At 42.7% G+C, this 15390-nt stretch overlaps 1 protein-coding gene across 1 annotated transcript in view; it reads right to left on the reverse strand.

The window, feature by feature from the left end:
- Grb10 (growth factor receptor bound protein 10) overlaps positions 1-15390 on the reverse strand; it is a 99279-nt gene that overhangs the window by 27483 nt on the left and 56406 nt on the right. The window contains exons 3-4 of the mRNA XM_052198707.1: positions 11338-11557; positions 8219-8372 (exon numbers count right to left, since the gene is read on the reverse strand). Of these exons, the coding sequence (XP_052054667.1) occupies positions 8219-8372; positions 11338-11531 (348 nt within the window). The 5' untranslated portion in view covers positions 11532-11557. The remainder of the gene's footprint in view (positions 1-8218; positions 8373-11337; positions 11558-15390) is intronic.

The raw sequence follows: 15390 nt of genomic DNA on the forward strand, positions 1-15390 counted from the left end.
CTTACTCTCCCTCTCCCTACCTTATTTCCTCATTAAGACAAGGTCCTATGTAGCTCAGGTTGGCCTTAAACTCACTATGTAGACAAGGATGACCATGAACTTTCCTATTCATGTACCCCCCCCACCCCCCGAGTGCTAAAAATACAGGTATAAAGCACACATGAGTTTTAGGTAGTGCCCAGGATTCACCTAAAAGTCTAGCCCAGATAGCTTCTTGTAGTGTTCGCTTCACTCTTTGCTTTTATTACAAGCATTTATTGTTTTTGTAATTCTAAAAAGTCTGCTGTACTTTGGCTGTGGTTTGTTCTCTTTTGGTTTTTTGTTTTTTGTTTTTGATTGGGGGGGGGGTCCTGAATCAATACAAATGGAGTCTATCTATATGAAAAGAGCTAGACTCTAGTGGGTTTGTTTTATCTGAGGTCCGTTCCCCAGTGAATAGGTGGCTCTTAAAAGACCCACAGATCATTTCTAAGTGCCGTGTACAAAGCCTCATCTTGCTGGGCTCTTCTGGGTCCTTTCACTGGGCCTGGCCAGTGTCAGTAGCACAGACATAACTACAGCAGTGACAGGGTGGTACATGGGGTGCATATGTCCAGGAATGGAAGACAGCTCTTTGCAATGCATAGCATAATTCTAGTACAGCTGCCTTTATTAATGTCAGCAAAAGAGAGTGAATTAAAAAATCTTGTAACAACTTCCAACTGCTAGACTGAAACTTCGCCTGAAGTTGTAGCATAATATTTTTATAACCTAGAAATCCCAAAGAACTTAGGAATATACAACTACAAGTATAACATTTCTTTTAAAAAAAAGAGGTATTTTTTATTTGTAGTTTATTAGACTTATCATAAAACAAACCTAAAATGTAATTTAAAATTTTATAAAAGTTTAGGATTTTGAGTTGGACTGGGTGAAATTTTGCAAGTTATTTCAGGTTCATTTGCAGGGAATGAAGTGAGAAATGCATTCTAAAACTGATTCTCTCAGCTGATACTCCAAGGACCTATTCAATGCCAGGCACTAGGATTCTATGGGTTTGCCCCTCCAAGAAATGTCTTTGATCCATGGATCTTCATTTAAGTGGGTGTGGGGTGGGCAGACAACAGAGGCAGAAGCCAGGCCTGTCGGATGTTAGAAGGTGAAGGGAATGAAGTCTTATTGTCGCAGTTTGAACTGAGTGTCTCCAAAGGTTCATGTGTCCAGGACTTGGTCCCTAGACTAGTGAAATTTGGAAGCGTGGATGCTTTGGGTGGTTCTGCAGCCACTGTGGGCATGCCCATCAAGGAGACATTGTGGTATTGAGTTCTTTGTGCCTCACTTGACAGCAGCACCTCCACCCCAAGGAGGGCCATGTAATCATTGACTAGACCCTCCATAACTCTGAGTCAAAATAACCTTTTTTATCTTTACAGGTTGGTACCTCAGGTTTATTTTGCTGAAGTGGTGGCAAGCTAACACATTTATTGTTGTTAAAACACTATTTTGTTGTGACTCAATGACCAGAATTCATATTTATATTCCAGAGTTAAATGAAAAAGGAAATACCATCGCTTCCTCTTTCAAATACTTATGATATTGCTGCCACTGCCCTGGTTCCTTTCCAGGGCTTGGTGGAGAAAATGAGGATGGTGCGAACAGCACCACTTCCAGGGATGAAAGCTGAGGAATGAACTGCTCACATAGATAAATCCACTACACCAGGACACTATAGAACTGTTAGGAACCTACTGCTTTGATTCAGCACAGAATGTCTGCGGATGAAATTACAAGAAGGAAACTACTTTGAAGAAAGGTGGAAGATAAACAAGTAGTCATTTGCATGTAGTTCTCTAGAGAACCTGAAGACATGTAATTATTAACCTTTCCAGACGAGGTCAACATCTGTAGTCTCTTTCCTAGAAATGTGGGGACTTGGCCCTCGTAGCCACAGGAGGGTGTTTACTTCAGAGGGAACTCTGCTGAAGACACTCAAAACACCCTTGCTTGCTTGCTTCCCTCCGGGATTCTTGATCATTGTTATGTTTGTTCTGACTCCACTCCACTCAGGCTGGTTAAAAGAGTGAGGCGAATGTCTGGGAGGACAAGTGCCCAGACATGGAAGAGGGAGGAGGGAGGTGCCATGCTGGGCAAAAAGATGCCTCGCAGCACAGGCACTGAGGTGAACAAGGCCCTTGCCTCAACCAGCAAGGCAGTTTTATACTTGGACTAATGTCTGCTACAAGAGTAAAGAGGCTAAGGTTTAAGGCTTGGTAGTGGTGGTGAACTTTTGCCAGTTGTATGGGATACCCTCAGCTAAGACAAGAAGCTTTCAACTTTGTAATTTCATGAGACACATCTGTTCTAAACCAGTAGGACCATCAGAAGTGCCTCGGAGTGTGAAAAAATAAAGCATCCTCTCAGCTGCTTATAAATCAAGCGTGGCCTACCTTAAATGTTTGTGATTTTAAGTTTCTTCAGTCTGGGGACTGTTTGTATATATACAATGAATATATATATACCTGGGAAGGAGACAAAGTCTAAACATAAAGTTTATTTTTCAAGCATGGATTAATCCTTAGCCTGAAGGTTCTTTTATACAATAAAACAATAATTTAATAGTTAATAGTTTAATGAAGTAGCAAAAGTGGAGTCTTCCACTTGTGGCCCGAAGAAGCATTTTAGATTTCACTTTTGGATGAGAAATGCCCAGGCTGCATCTATGAAGAGCTGTGGGTGTAACAAGCTGCTGTCCCTGCAAGGTAAACTGTGGATTCTAAGGCAAACACAAGGAAAAGTGCTGTTTGAGGGCAAGCAAGCGAGTTGGCAAGCCAAGCCATCGCAAAAGGGATGCTAGCCTGTTTTCTGGTGCTGAGATAGAACACTGACCAAAAGCAACTTGGTGGGGAAAGCTGCGTGAACAGGTTCCAGCCTATCGCTGTGGGAAGTCAGGCAAGAGCTCAGTATGGCAATGACAGAGGAAAATTCATTCAGCTAGCTTTCCTTATACAGCTCACACACGTGTGCCTCTGGATGGCGCTGCTCAGGCGTGGGCTGGGCCTTCTCCATCAATCATCAGTCAGGACAATCTCTCACAGACATGGCCACAGGCCAATCTGATCTGGGCAATCTCTGAATTGAGCCTCCCTTCAGATGACTCTGGGCTGTGTCAACTTGACAGCTAAAGCTAACTAGGACAGAAGCTAATCAGGTAAAAAGTTCACTAGCTGGAGGCGGTCCCATTTTCTAATGAAATTTAAAGCTGAACCATCAAATAAGAATTCACAAATCAATTTTCCCAGGAAAATGATTTCTGGTTTCTAGCAGACTCAGAGACTTTTTTTTTCCTGAATCATCAATATTCAAACAATAAGCCCTTTCCCTTGCTGGTCTCTGATTCTGCAGAAGGATCTTATCACCTTGGTCCCTGTGCAGGGAAGGCATAGACTCATTCCTGTAGCTAAAGGTTGGTGGTTCTTTTCATAAGATAAAATTTAAAGGTTTGTGTTGCAGTACGCTTTCAAGATAAAAGAGATCTGAGGCTGTAGTAATCAGCTAGGCTTCTCAAATTTATAGAATTTATATAAGATATTTATAGTGCACAGAAACACTAGGCTGGGATTTCACATGAGATTCCTGGGATGATTTCCTGTCTCACTTTTAGCCAAGCACATGGTCAGCTCTAGGTCACGACTCCCTGCTGTGATTTCATCATTTGTTCAGAGTTGAAGAGAGACATGAAGGTACCGTCACGTCGTCCAAGCAAGAAGGATTATGCTCTGGCTCCTGAGGCTGTAGTGCTCAGGGCTCTGAGCACTTAGCAACAGCACTAATCAACTGAGACAGCCAGGGGTCGCCTTCACTTTAATCTTGGGCAGTTTAGCACCATATCCAAAGTAGGCGCAGTGGGAGCTGTTTTTATGTCTTTTTATAATATGTAATCTCTAATAAACTTAAAATATGTAAAGCATTTTTTAAAAAAAAACCTTCAAAAAACTCTAGATCAACTTGAATTTTCTTTGTTAACTTTCTAAGACTAAGGAGGAAATGTGAATTCCCAAGAACGTGGGAGAAAATACAAAATTTCCCAAACTATGGAATAAAAGTGTTCCCTAACCTGGAGCCTTGTGCTTGCTAGACAAATGTTGCACCACAGAACTATGCCCCCAGCTCAAGCTAGTGGTTTTGCCTGGCTGCTTTTGGTAAATTCACAGGGATACTCCTTATGAGATGGTGTACGAATGTTCAGTTTTCTCAGAGTTGGTCTGCTACTCTTTGCTGTGGTAACTTGCTTCAACAAAGGTCTTACATGTGAGTGGTCTTAGATATGAATTCTATTCTTTTGACATTTTAGTTGCTGACTGTGCAAAGTGGCCTTGCCCTTCTTGGGCCTTGGCTGATATTTGAGCAAGTCTCTGGTGGTCTGTTCTATTCCATAAGAGGAAAAGAGGGTAAAATAAGCACCCAGAATCGCAGCTGTGATGTTAGGTCTTGTATTAAATATAGGAAGCAGCTGCACTGTGCCTACATTTTCCTATGTGAATTAATGTCACAACTGGTCTGAGAGGCTAGTGTCAGTGACACCAGCCTCCTCTGACAGACAGGGAACTGAAACTTTCCAAGGTGCTGCTACTCTGAAAGGGCCACCAGCCCTGTCCTAATGCATGAGTCTGGGCTCACCCTCTACGTACTGGGCTTGCCTCTTAATACAGAGGAGACAGGCCACCAGCCGGGGCCTCTCTGGAGAGCTGTGAGTGAGTAGGAGTTCAGAGGAAAAGGGATAGGTGTGCCAAGCAGATGACTTTATCTTTGACACGGGATGAGTTGCTATGTCTTATGCCAGACTGTCCCAGGACACTGGCATTGTCTGTGTCTCCCAGACACCCCGTCTCAGTTCCAGCTACCGCTCAGGGACTTCTCTGAGCAGCCACAATTTGCCTCAGGCTGGGGTCCCAGCACTTAAACCTCAGCTAGGTCTAGGTCTTGATACTTCTGATCTCAGAAGGCACCAGAAAAGCCGATACACTAAGCTATGGAGACACCAAGAACAGCAGGACTAGTGAAGGTGTGGCTGAGGCCTCAGGCAGATGAGCGTCTACTCTTCACATGGTAGCCAGGGTTAGATTTTCCCACTGTGCAGAGTCTTCAGGTGGCAGTGAACTCACAGAACAGCAGGCAAAGCCTAGGAAGACCCTGTTGGCCATCAGTAAATTCACAAGAGGAGTCCTGTGTAAGGCCATCATTTCAGTTCCAGAAAATTAATTTTTAAAATTAAGCAAAGAGAAAAGAACTGTTTGGAGCTGAGGCGCCATTAATGATGGGGCACAAAATATGAGTCTAATTGTGTTTAAATAGCAAATGGAAATACATGCTCTAAGGAGTCATTATGTGGTCATGGGAAACTACTGGTCGAAAGAGAAGTCTGCCATTGCTGAGCTTGTTATGACTTCAGAAAACGTCCTGTCTACACACTACCTAGCATGAATCAGACCTTCTCTTCCAAGTTCCCTTGATTTCCCACATTTCTCAGAAGTTCTGCCCTTGAACAGAACAAGTCAGCAATAACTCTATCTGCTATGTCCGGTATGTCAGCACACTACAGATAAGACCTCAGTTTCCCCTGTCACCACTGCATGTGTTCAAGTACCTGGCTCACCCCCTGAGGTGGAAAGGTTGTGCTTAATGACAGACTCAACTTTGGTCACACCAGCTCTGTCTACAGAGACAGGGCATAAGTTCCACAACATGGAACAAGGTCAGGGAAGCTTTTGCTTTCTGCCCCAGATATCCTACTCCATGAAAGTTAAGTGTCCTCATGAAGGAAGCCAGCCAGGTTTGGTTTTCTGTAGCTAAATATATCCTGACAGTGGCTGAGACAACTTGGAAATCCATAAATCGAGCAGCCATGTTAGTGCCATTGTCATCTGTAACTATGTAGGTCCTTAGTATATGGGGTTCCTCACAGTCTTCCCAATAAGGCTTTCCCACTAGGCTGCTGAGTACACAGACCCTCAGACAAGCTGTACTCAGGGATTGTTTGTTGGATGGGAACAAGCTGGACTTAGATCACTCTACACTATCAGCCCCTGGATGGGATGACTTTCTTCAGTGGTATAGCCATTAATAAGTTGCTCATGCTTGGTAAATAACCTTGACCCTCAATAAAACTCAGTGGGTGAGAACAAAACAAAAAAGGATGGTGAGATGGCTCTGTATATCAAAGTACCTGGATTCTACTCTGAGGAATGGAGTTTGGACCATGGATCTATGTGAGAGAGGAGAACTAGGTCCTTAATTTGCCATTTGGTGTCCACACTCACTGTACTGAATGTGTGCCTCCTACTAAATAGATGTAATAATAAAAATTAACAACCACTAAAACACAAGAGAGTAGGCTAGGACTTCTGAGGAAGAGGAGACACAGAAAGAGTGGGATATTGATCAAAATATACAATTTACATGCATGAGGTTATCAAAGAATAAATACAAAACAGAACTAAAAACAGCTACAAAGAACAACAGCCTTCTAAAAGTGAGAAACACCCTCCCTGCTCTCACTGGTCCCAGTTGGCTTGAGGAATCTGACGACAAACACGCCAGTGCACTGTTCTCATGAAGAGCCAACTCTGATCCCAAGAAAAACATGAGCAGGCAAAATTCCCGGGTTTCCTTATTCTTACAAATTTGGACAATCGGTGGGGAGGAGGCTCATTTTCTTGCCAGCCAAGGCGAGGGCCAGACAGTACTTTGGTGGTCTACTTCAGGACAGGAAACTTGTAAACAACTTTGGGGACAAACCATACACGATCATCAGGATCCTTACTCAAGGCAGAAGGTCACCAGGGAGGTAGACAGCCCAGATGCACTTCAGCATGTGACCCTGTGCAGAAGCCAGGACAGTGCTGGCCCTGAAACAAGGAACACTGACCTCACCTTCTAAGTCTGACAGTGCTGTAATGTGGGCGGCTTGAGAGGCACTCAGGGGGAGCAGTGTTCCAAAGCCAGCGAGTATTAGAAAAAAAGCCCAGTGCTGGAGAGCCTAGTGCTGTATGCTACTAGACTGCAGGGAACGAGCATGCTGGCTCCTCTGTGTTCGAGGACAGCAGAGGTGGGCAAGAGGGAAGAGGAGTAGCTCTAGTGGGAAAACACTTTTAAATTGCAAGTTTGAAAGAGGCAGAGGTGGCAGGACTCTAGGCCTAGATGCTAGGTCAGACACAACTGTATGCTGACACCAGCCTCAGTTTCCTCCACTGTAGGTGACAGTGACATCTGAACTGATTTACAGGACCGATCAACACAGTAGCTAAGTACCACAGCAGCCCATACACTTGCTGCACGGAGCAGAGCCTCCATGTAAAGTCACCGTCTCTGTTCTGTTCTTTGCAGCAGGCAGGGTGCAGTGTGCTGCTGAGCCCTGGGCCATCTTGTTCCCACTGCTAAAGGAGTTTGAGATGACACGACTTCCCTGCTCACATCTCTGATAATGGAATGGCTGTCACTGGGGACTTTCCCCCATGGGGCAGTGACTAGTACTTCATAGTACCACTTCAAAGGAGAAACAAGTTTTAAAAGGACAGTTATTATCTCCTGGGTCAAGTAGCCATTCTTTGGCCTTGAGCAGCCCATATTCAAAGTTAAGACCTCAAGATGGAAGTTCTGATTGAATCCCATACTGAAGCGTATGTGCACAGGAAGGCCCAGCGGTGTGCCACAGAAGAAGACCCGGAAAACCTAGTCACACAATTTCCTTAAAAGAGCTAAAATCATCCTCAAGCATCAAATCATTAATTAAAAAATAACAGCAGCAGCAGCAACAACAACAACAATAACAACAAAGCACAGTTAAGATTCTTTGAAACACAGTGATGCATTCCTCAGTTTGGTGAGAGGCTAAAGACATTTGGACGCCAAGCCCGAGGACCTGAGTTCGATCCTCCAGTCCCACATGGTGTAAAGAGAGAACTGATTTATGAAAATTGTCCTTTAATTTTATGTATTCATCATGGCACACATGCTACACCCAGGAATAAATAAATAAATAAATAAGTACATAAATACATAACTAAATGTTTTTGCAAAACTACCCTGATACATTGCTACTTAGTAAATTGAATTTTGACCAATGCATTAAAAGGACTCATGAGAAAAAAAGTTCAGTATCAACCCGAAGAGGCCATCTTAGAACTTCTCTCCTTTCCCCACAAAGAAATGCACCACTATGTTGTAGTCAGGGACCACTTACATGCTTGGCAGGCGGCTGGCTTGGAGGAGGTGGTAAGGAGCTAGGAGCAACCGAAGGAGGGCTCGCAGGGGCCCCAGCAGCGAGCTCCGGAAACGGGTTGGGGATGGCCGGAAGAGATGAAGTTCTCAACTGCTGGTCTTCCTCCTGAAGGCGCCTACAAGGAAGGAGTCAAAAACTAGTTTGCCATCCTAGCACACACCTTCTGGGTCTACGCCCCGGAGAAGGAAACTGCTGGGATTCTGTGGATGCTGGTACAACCATGTTCATGACAGCCTTATTCACAGTGGCCCAAATCGAAGTAGTCTAATTGTCCAACCGTGAATGGGCGTGTCTCTGTGATGAAATAGCATGTAGCATTTAAAAGAGAATTACCCAAAAAATAAGGGAAGGGAATTCTGACTTATGCTATAAATCCAGTATCAGAAGGACACATACTGGAAGACTCCATTGTGCAGGGCATACAGAGTAGTTGAATTCAGAAAGTAGAATGGTAGGGGCAGAGGAGAGGGTAAGTGGGGAGCTGCTATTTAGTGAGTATTGTTTTTGTTCTCTAAGATGAGAATATTTTGGGTACTGGCCATCAATCCCAAATGTTCACTAACACTTTAAAAAATAGCTACTATTTATCCAGCTAAAACAACTGTTTACAAAGGTTCAACCTCTACCTGTTATCTGGCTGTTCAATTACTCAAAAGTCTTTTAAAATAAAATGATCCTGTCTTTTGGCTGATAGAAAAAAAATAGCTACTATACAATGTATATCTGGGCTCAGCATACTATACTCTGTTAGTATCTATTCAATGTATACCCTGAACGCAAAAAGGTTTTGTGAATAAAGGCAGCTTCGAGAGAACAGGACTTCCTGAAGTCTTTGAAATGAACACATATCTAATCGTAGGAGGCTTCTTGTTTCCTCACCTGAATGTAGAAATGATCAATTTATGAGCAAAGTGATTAGGACTATAGTGTGTGAAAATCAAAGCTTCATGTGTTGATCTTTCTAGAATAGCCTCATGGATTCAGCTTCTCCTCTGTATTCCTTGGCACTTCTTCAGGGTCATCTTTCTTTCCTTTCCTCCCTTTGAAAAATTCAAAGCTCACTTGACACATCATTAAGCAATAGATGATGAATTGGGTATAATTATGAAAATAGCAGAGAAATCAAGTTCAAAGTCAAAGCTAAAATGATAGTAAATGCCCAGTGCTTTTCTTGGTAGAGTCCTGCCAGTGACCTCCTGACTCCATTTCCTAGGGCTTCCTGGAGAGACACTTCGTTCCACACACCCTCCTACCAACAAACGGACCAGTGAGGCTCACCAGTGTGTAGAGCCTTCCTTTCAGGATGGGCAGAGTGGGGTCTGCTCATGGTCTGACCTTTTCTCTTATTTCAGCACACCAGTGGACTACCTTTTATATGTTATCTTCAAGTAATTTTTTTGAATATTTTTACAGTCTGATAAGATCATTGATCCATGAGCCTCCCCGAGAGAATTTGCTATGTGATTCACTGTGTGATCAGGGTTAGGCCTTACCAACCATTCTCTGACTTCAAATAAAGATCCGCCTAGCCATTTTGTGTGCACCAGGAAACAGTGCTCTGACTTGTAGGATACCACCTCTCTCAAGGTGAATCGGTATTGTGAAACATGGGGAAGTTGTTCCTATAATAGCCTGATGATGTGGCAGAAAGCATATTTTTACTGTTAACAAATCCTGATCTTCCTGTAGCAGTTTCAGCTTTAGCATCTTTGATCTACAGAACCAGACAGGACTGTTTCTGATGTTCCAGCAGCCCATAAAAGCCTCCGTCTTTATTAGGGTATATTGAAAATTTATAAATTATTTCAATTTTTAACCTCATTAACTTTTTTTAATGCTATAACATTTCACAGATACTGCCCAGAAGTGTAATTAAGGGGCATTATGCAAAGATGAAAGCAATCCCTGTTACAGAGGCTCACATCAAAAGAAGAAGTCCCTGAGGCTGCAAAATGAAAGTGTCTGTGGAGAGAATCTGGGATTCAGGGCTGTCAAGATGGCTACAAAACTGCCAGGACCTGGGAGGTGGAGGTGTCTTCTCTAACTCCACATAAAAGTCACACATGCAGAGCATGACTGCTTCTTGCTCTGCAGTGCTGTCCCTAAATACACCATTTGTCATATTGGGGCTCTATCACTGCAGGCCTGTAGGCTCTTCATGGCTTTCCTATCAGGGCAGACTTGGCAGCCATGTTGCTCTCTCCCTTCTGCCCTGTAACTCTCAAAGAATTGCATGACCTAAACCAAAATGGACCCTTTCTTAAATGTTCTAAACCTTTCTCTGCCCAGTTGCTGGGAAAAATACAGAAGTCATTTAAAACCTGCTCCCTGCCTTCACTTTCCAACTTTCCACTTTCTCATTAGCTTGAACTCAGCACAAAGATCTGTCACCTCTCAGGAAGTTCCCTCAAGGTTCCAGTACTCTCCTTTTGCTACCACAGATACGTTTTTCTGTTCTGTCTCCTAGAGATAAGACCAAAACAGGACCACGACCAAGGTTTGGAACTGCACACTTTTGAGTAGGTCCTGGAGGACACTGCAGCTGGTCTATAGACCCCACTCTGAGGAACATGAACTTGGGGTATGGTTATGGAATCTGCTGTAAATCAGGAGCTCAGGAAAAGGTGTAATGCTAATTCAGGGAGCAAGTTCATACTAATAGCAGCCTAGTGTGTCACAACACTTATTCCACTTCCTTCTTCTATCTTACTACTTCATGCCATTTCACTATCACAACATGAAGGATAGGATTCCTTCACATGACTTCATTAGTGTTATAACTGTTCTGTCATACTATTAATTATTGTTGACATATTATTGTATATAATTTAAAAGCCAAAATTCACCATTGTTATGTATGTGTAGGGAGAACTACAGTAAACAGAGGTGGAAGTACTCTGTACTCCACTCAGTACTGTGCTCTGGCTTTAGGATTGTGGATTGGTTTCTTCAAGATTATAGGGTGACAACTGTAGCTGCTACTAAGAGAAGAAACTCATTGAACCTGATTTTACAGTCACTGCCCATCACCATTTGGAGAGCAGAGTCACTGTCTGCAGACGGCACATTTTCTGGCCCACCTGAGAATGTGCACAGGCTGCGAGCGTTGCATCTTCTGCCTCGGGGACGCCTGTGGCTGACCCCGGGAGCTAGATGCTGCTCCCTGGTCGCTGTCATGCTGGCCACTCTCAAGAAGTGGCGCAGTATCCGTATCAGACTGCATGTTGCAAGCTGAGTTAAGGCTTTCCACGGATGAGCTAATATCGTTGTTCATTAGGACTTGAAGCCCAACACCGTGCTCTGTACATAAAAAAAGGCAAGAGAAGAAAAAAATGTTAGTGAGGGTGTAGAGTTCCACCAAAATGGTTATCTTTAGGGGTGATCAGGCCCCTAAACCAAACAGTATCTTAAAAATATTATGAAATCATATTAGTTTACATAAAATACATGTTAAGTCTGTGTGTATACATATTACAACCCAAGCTAATCTGACTTGAAAGTCTTCTCCCTAAGGTTAGCTTTCATAATTCCAAAAGGTGCTATAAAAGCTACTAAGGGAAGAAGGTGACCAACAATCCTACCCAGCTATAACACCCATGAATCACAACAATGATCAGCATGGCAAGATATTAGCAGTGCAATAGTGGCACCCATATCTTGGTGGCAACCAATGATTTCTCTAATTTGACTTAAGGCCAGTACTGGAAACCTACGCATTTCCCAGTACAAGTGAGATCATGGATATTAGAGAAGCTTTTTTTTTTTTAATATCACTTTGCTAAACCAGCATAACTTCTAATTGGATTCTACTCATCATTACACCTACAGGTAACTATAGCTCTCACCTCTTTGCAACAAATGGAAGCCATTACAGAAAACCTAACTAGACAAAATATAGAGAATAACTCATCATGGGTACTCAGTTCCTACGGATACATCTACAATACCACTCTTGTACTTAAGGGATCATTGAGGAAGAAGGGGTGGAAAGATGGTAAGAGCCAGAATAGTAGAAGTTGGCTGTGAAGGTATTTTGTAAAGTGTCAACAATAGGGTAAGAAGTGACCTAAGCTGACTGTATCATAGCATTTCACAAGTTGGAAGATATAGCCAGGTATGATCTTTAAACCCCATACAAGGCTGTCACAGTATGTAAGACACTCTTATAGAGGTCAATGCCTCCAAAGTATAGGAAGAAACAGGAGAAGGCATTTTAAACTTGCTTGTCATGCCCAGATTGCTCCTCAGCCTCCATGCCCAAGACAACACACTGGAGGTTTCTGTTCGAAGTCTCTTCAAGTCTAATACAAAGTTAGCAATATATACATCCCCTAGGGAACTGTGAGGGTAAAGTCACGTGTAAGAGTCTGATACAGAATAAGCAGCAGCTCCATTTCACTTGTTTTTTCAGAAAAACAACACAAACAGGCAACTGATCTATTAGTCACGGAAGCATCTTTAAGAATGAAGTTTCTTGTCCCCCCACCCCCCAGAAAACATAAGCTGTAGAGAACAACAAATGGGCTGAAGGATCTTTCTAGATCTAGCTGGGCCAGTAAATTCTGTGGTAGTATGCTTGTCTAGAATGTATGTGCACCAGGATTTTGTTCCTCAACACTACAGTCTTAGGTGGCCTTTCTTTGTGCCTCTTGTTTCTTAAGACTAAAGGATGTGGCAACAAAAGATACTAAAGCCCACTAGAAAATACCTGGCATGATGTAAGAAATGGAAAGAAACTGTACATTCTAGGAATTAGTACCACTCTGGTGGGTGAAGGGACAAAGCACAATTATGGGAATGTATAGGCATAAGCAGGACACTGAATGGCTTAGAGATGTAAGAGAGACCCTGGTGGAGCTGCATAGTGGAAATGGCCCATAGTGTACATCTAGGCAGTTCCGGTTCCAAGGTCATTAGGAGAGATAAGGCAGGTGCTGAAACTAGTGGTGGTGGGCCCTAGCAGTCTGACTGGTGCAGTCACTGCTGGAGTAAGAGCAGAGACCATGTGCAGGAGATGCCGACAAGGAAGGAACAGTGGGCTCAAGAGAGAAGCAGTTAGGTAGACACAAGCATACAGATTGGTAATGAAGTCTAGGAACTATATATAGATAAGGGAAGATCTTGATACAGCACAGGTTCTGAGTGGTTACATGTTAACACTATAGTCAGATATTAAATGGACAAAAGTACCAAACTGGTAATTAATAATGACCGAAAAACCAAGATATCACAAAGGGGATTGCTGAGGGTCACAGCAGAGCACTTGCCCAGCTCGGAGTTGCCTGGTTAACAATAATCTCAGACTCTAGTAGGGCAGGTCGGGGTTATACTTTCAGGTTCTGCTGTCTTCTAAAGGGACATGCCTCTTAAAGGCCTTACCAGAACAGTAGCATTTAATCCACTTATGAAAGGAGGGAACCAGAGGACCTCAGGGGGAACAGAAGTTACACCAGAATTCACAAGTCTGGCACTTATAGGGGAGTTCTAGAACTTGTGCCTCCTGACACATCTACATTCAGGGTTAGTTAACATACTAACAATTATTTTGTTCTCCAAGCAATTGTTTTGTTAACAACTAATGAACAATTAAGAATTACCCACGCTTCTACTCAGAAGCAAGCATTTCTATGTTGATAGGTCATTTAAGAAGCAACACTGGGTGAAACTCAAAGTTCATGATACTAAAGAGAGAGAGAGAGAGAGAGAGAGAGAGAGAGAGAGAGAGAGAGAGAGAGAGGTGGTGGTGGTGATGGTGATGGTGGGGGGCTTAGGAGGCTCAGGCCCATTCCATTCACTGACTAAAACAACCCCATGCAGACCAAGTTTTGCTCCGTGCAGAGCTACTTCCTAAGTATTTAGACAGAAAAGTGCAGACTCTGGAAAAAGAGTAAGACACTGAGCCCTCCCTATTTCTACTGCCTCCAGTCCTAGAGAAACCCACTGGCAACACGGTTCCTGGTCCGACAGCGCTCCCAGGCTCTGAGAAAATGAAATAGCTTGGTTCGTGCTGGCAGATTATCATTCATGGCTATTTTTCCCTGGGCTTGCTGTAGTCTTTGGCTGTGCCGACCCCTGGTGGCAGTCCCTGGTGTCTCCTGTCTCTTTCTTTCTTTCTTTCTTTCTTTCTTTCTTTCTTTCTTTCTTTCTTTCTTTCTTTCTTTCTTTCTTTCTTTCTTTCTTTCTTTCTTTCTTTCTTTCTTTCTTTCTTTCGGGGTGGGGGGAAACAGGTAAATTCCTGGGTTGATTCTCTGTAGTAGAACCAAAGCCAAAGCATTTCTGATACTATTCAAATATGATTCATATAAAGCAGGGAGATTGTAGAAGAGAGGCATGTGTCCAGATTGATGTCCTCTCCTCTGGAGTGGACACCTTCTTCATCTGAATATATTGTATTAGATGGTCTTTGAAAGGATACCAGGCTAATCTGATAGCATCCAGTTATCAGGTTACAATCCTCACCAATCAAATACAGGTACTATACCCAAATCTTCAAGCTTTTCAGAGCTATCAGAATGAAAATAAAGATTCAAAGTTCTAAAATGGCTTACTCAAAAAACAACTTTAATATGTCCTATGAGGACACAATTTATATGTTTGGATTTTTTTAATTACTTATAAGACTTTACTTGAAGTTTCCAAAATTCAAATGTAGACTAAAAATGAACTCTTCTAAACTTTTTTTTAAACAGCTAATTTTTAAGGGTCTACACTAATTTTATTTTTTAAGTACTGGAGTAAGATATACTAAAATTATATTAGTTCTTTTTTAGAAAATTCTATGTATTTATTCATGGCAAGGCATGGAGCTCAGCAGTTGTGTGGAGGACAGGACAGCTTCTTGTTGATTTGCTCCTTCTAATTACAATGTGGGTCTGGGACTGGACTCAGGTTCTCAAGCTTGGAGATGTCTTTCCCTACTGACCTACCTCACAGGCCTTACGTTCAGTTCTTGTAAATTTTCTATGAGCTTATATTTTTCTCAGTGAGGACTTTGTGTGTCTTTTCTATCCTTGTGGCCAACTGCTAAACTGTTTTGTACTCCCATGAATCTGAGCAGATTCATTTTAGAACTATAATAACCCATTCAGAAAAGTTTTTTTCCCAGTGAACAGAAGTGGAAGGAGACAGACTGA

Source organism: Apodemus sylvaticus, chromosome 11 (genome assembly GCF_947179515.1).
Source record: "Apodemus sylvaticus chromosome 11, mApoSyl1.1, whole genome shotgun sequence".
Classification (NCBI taxonomy): domain Eukaryota; kingdom Metazoa; phylum Chordata; class Mammalia; order Rodentia; family Muridae; genus Apodemus; species Apodemus sylvaticus.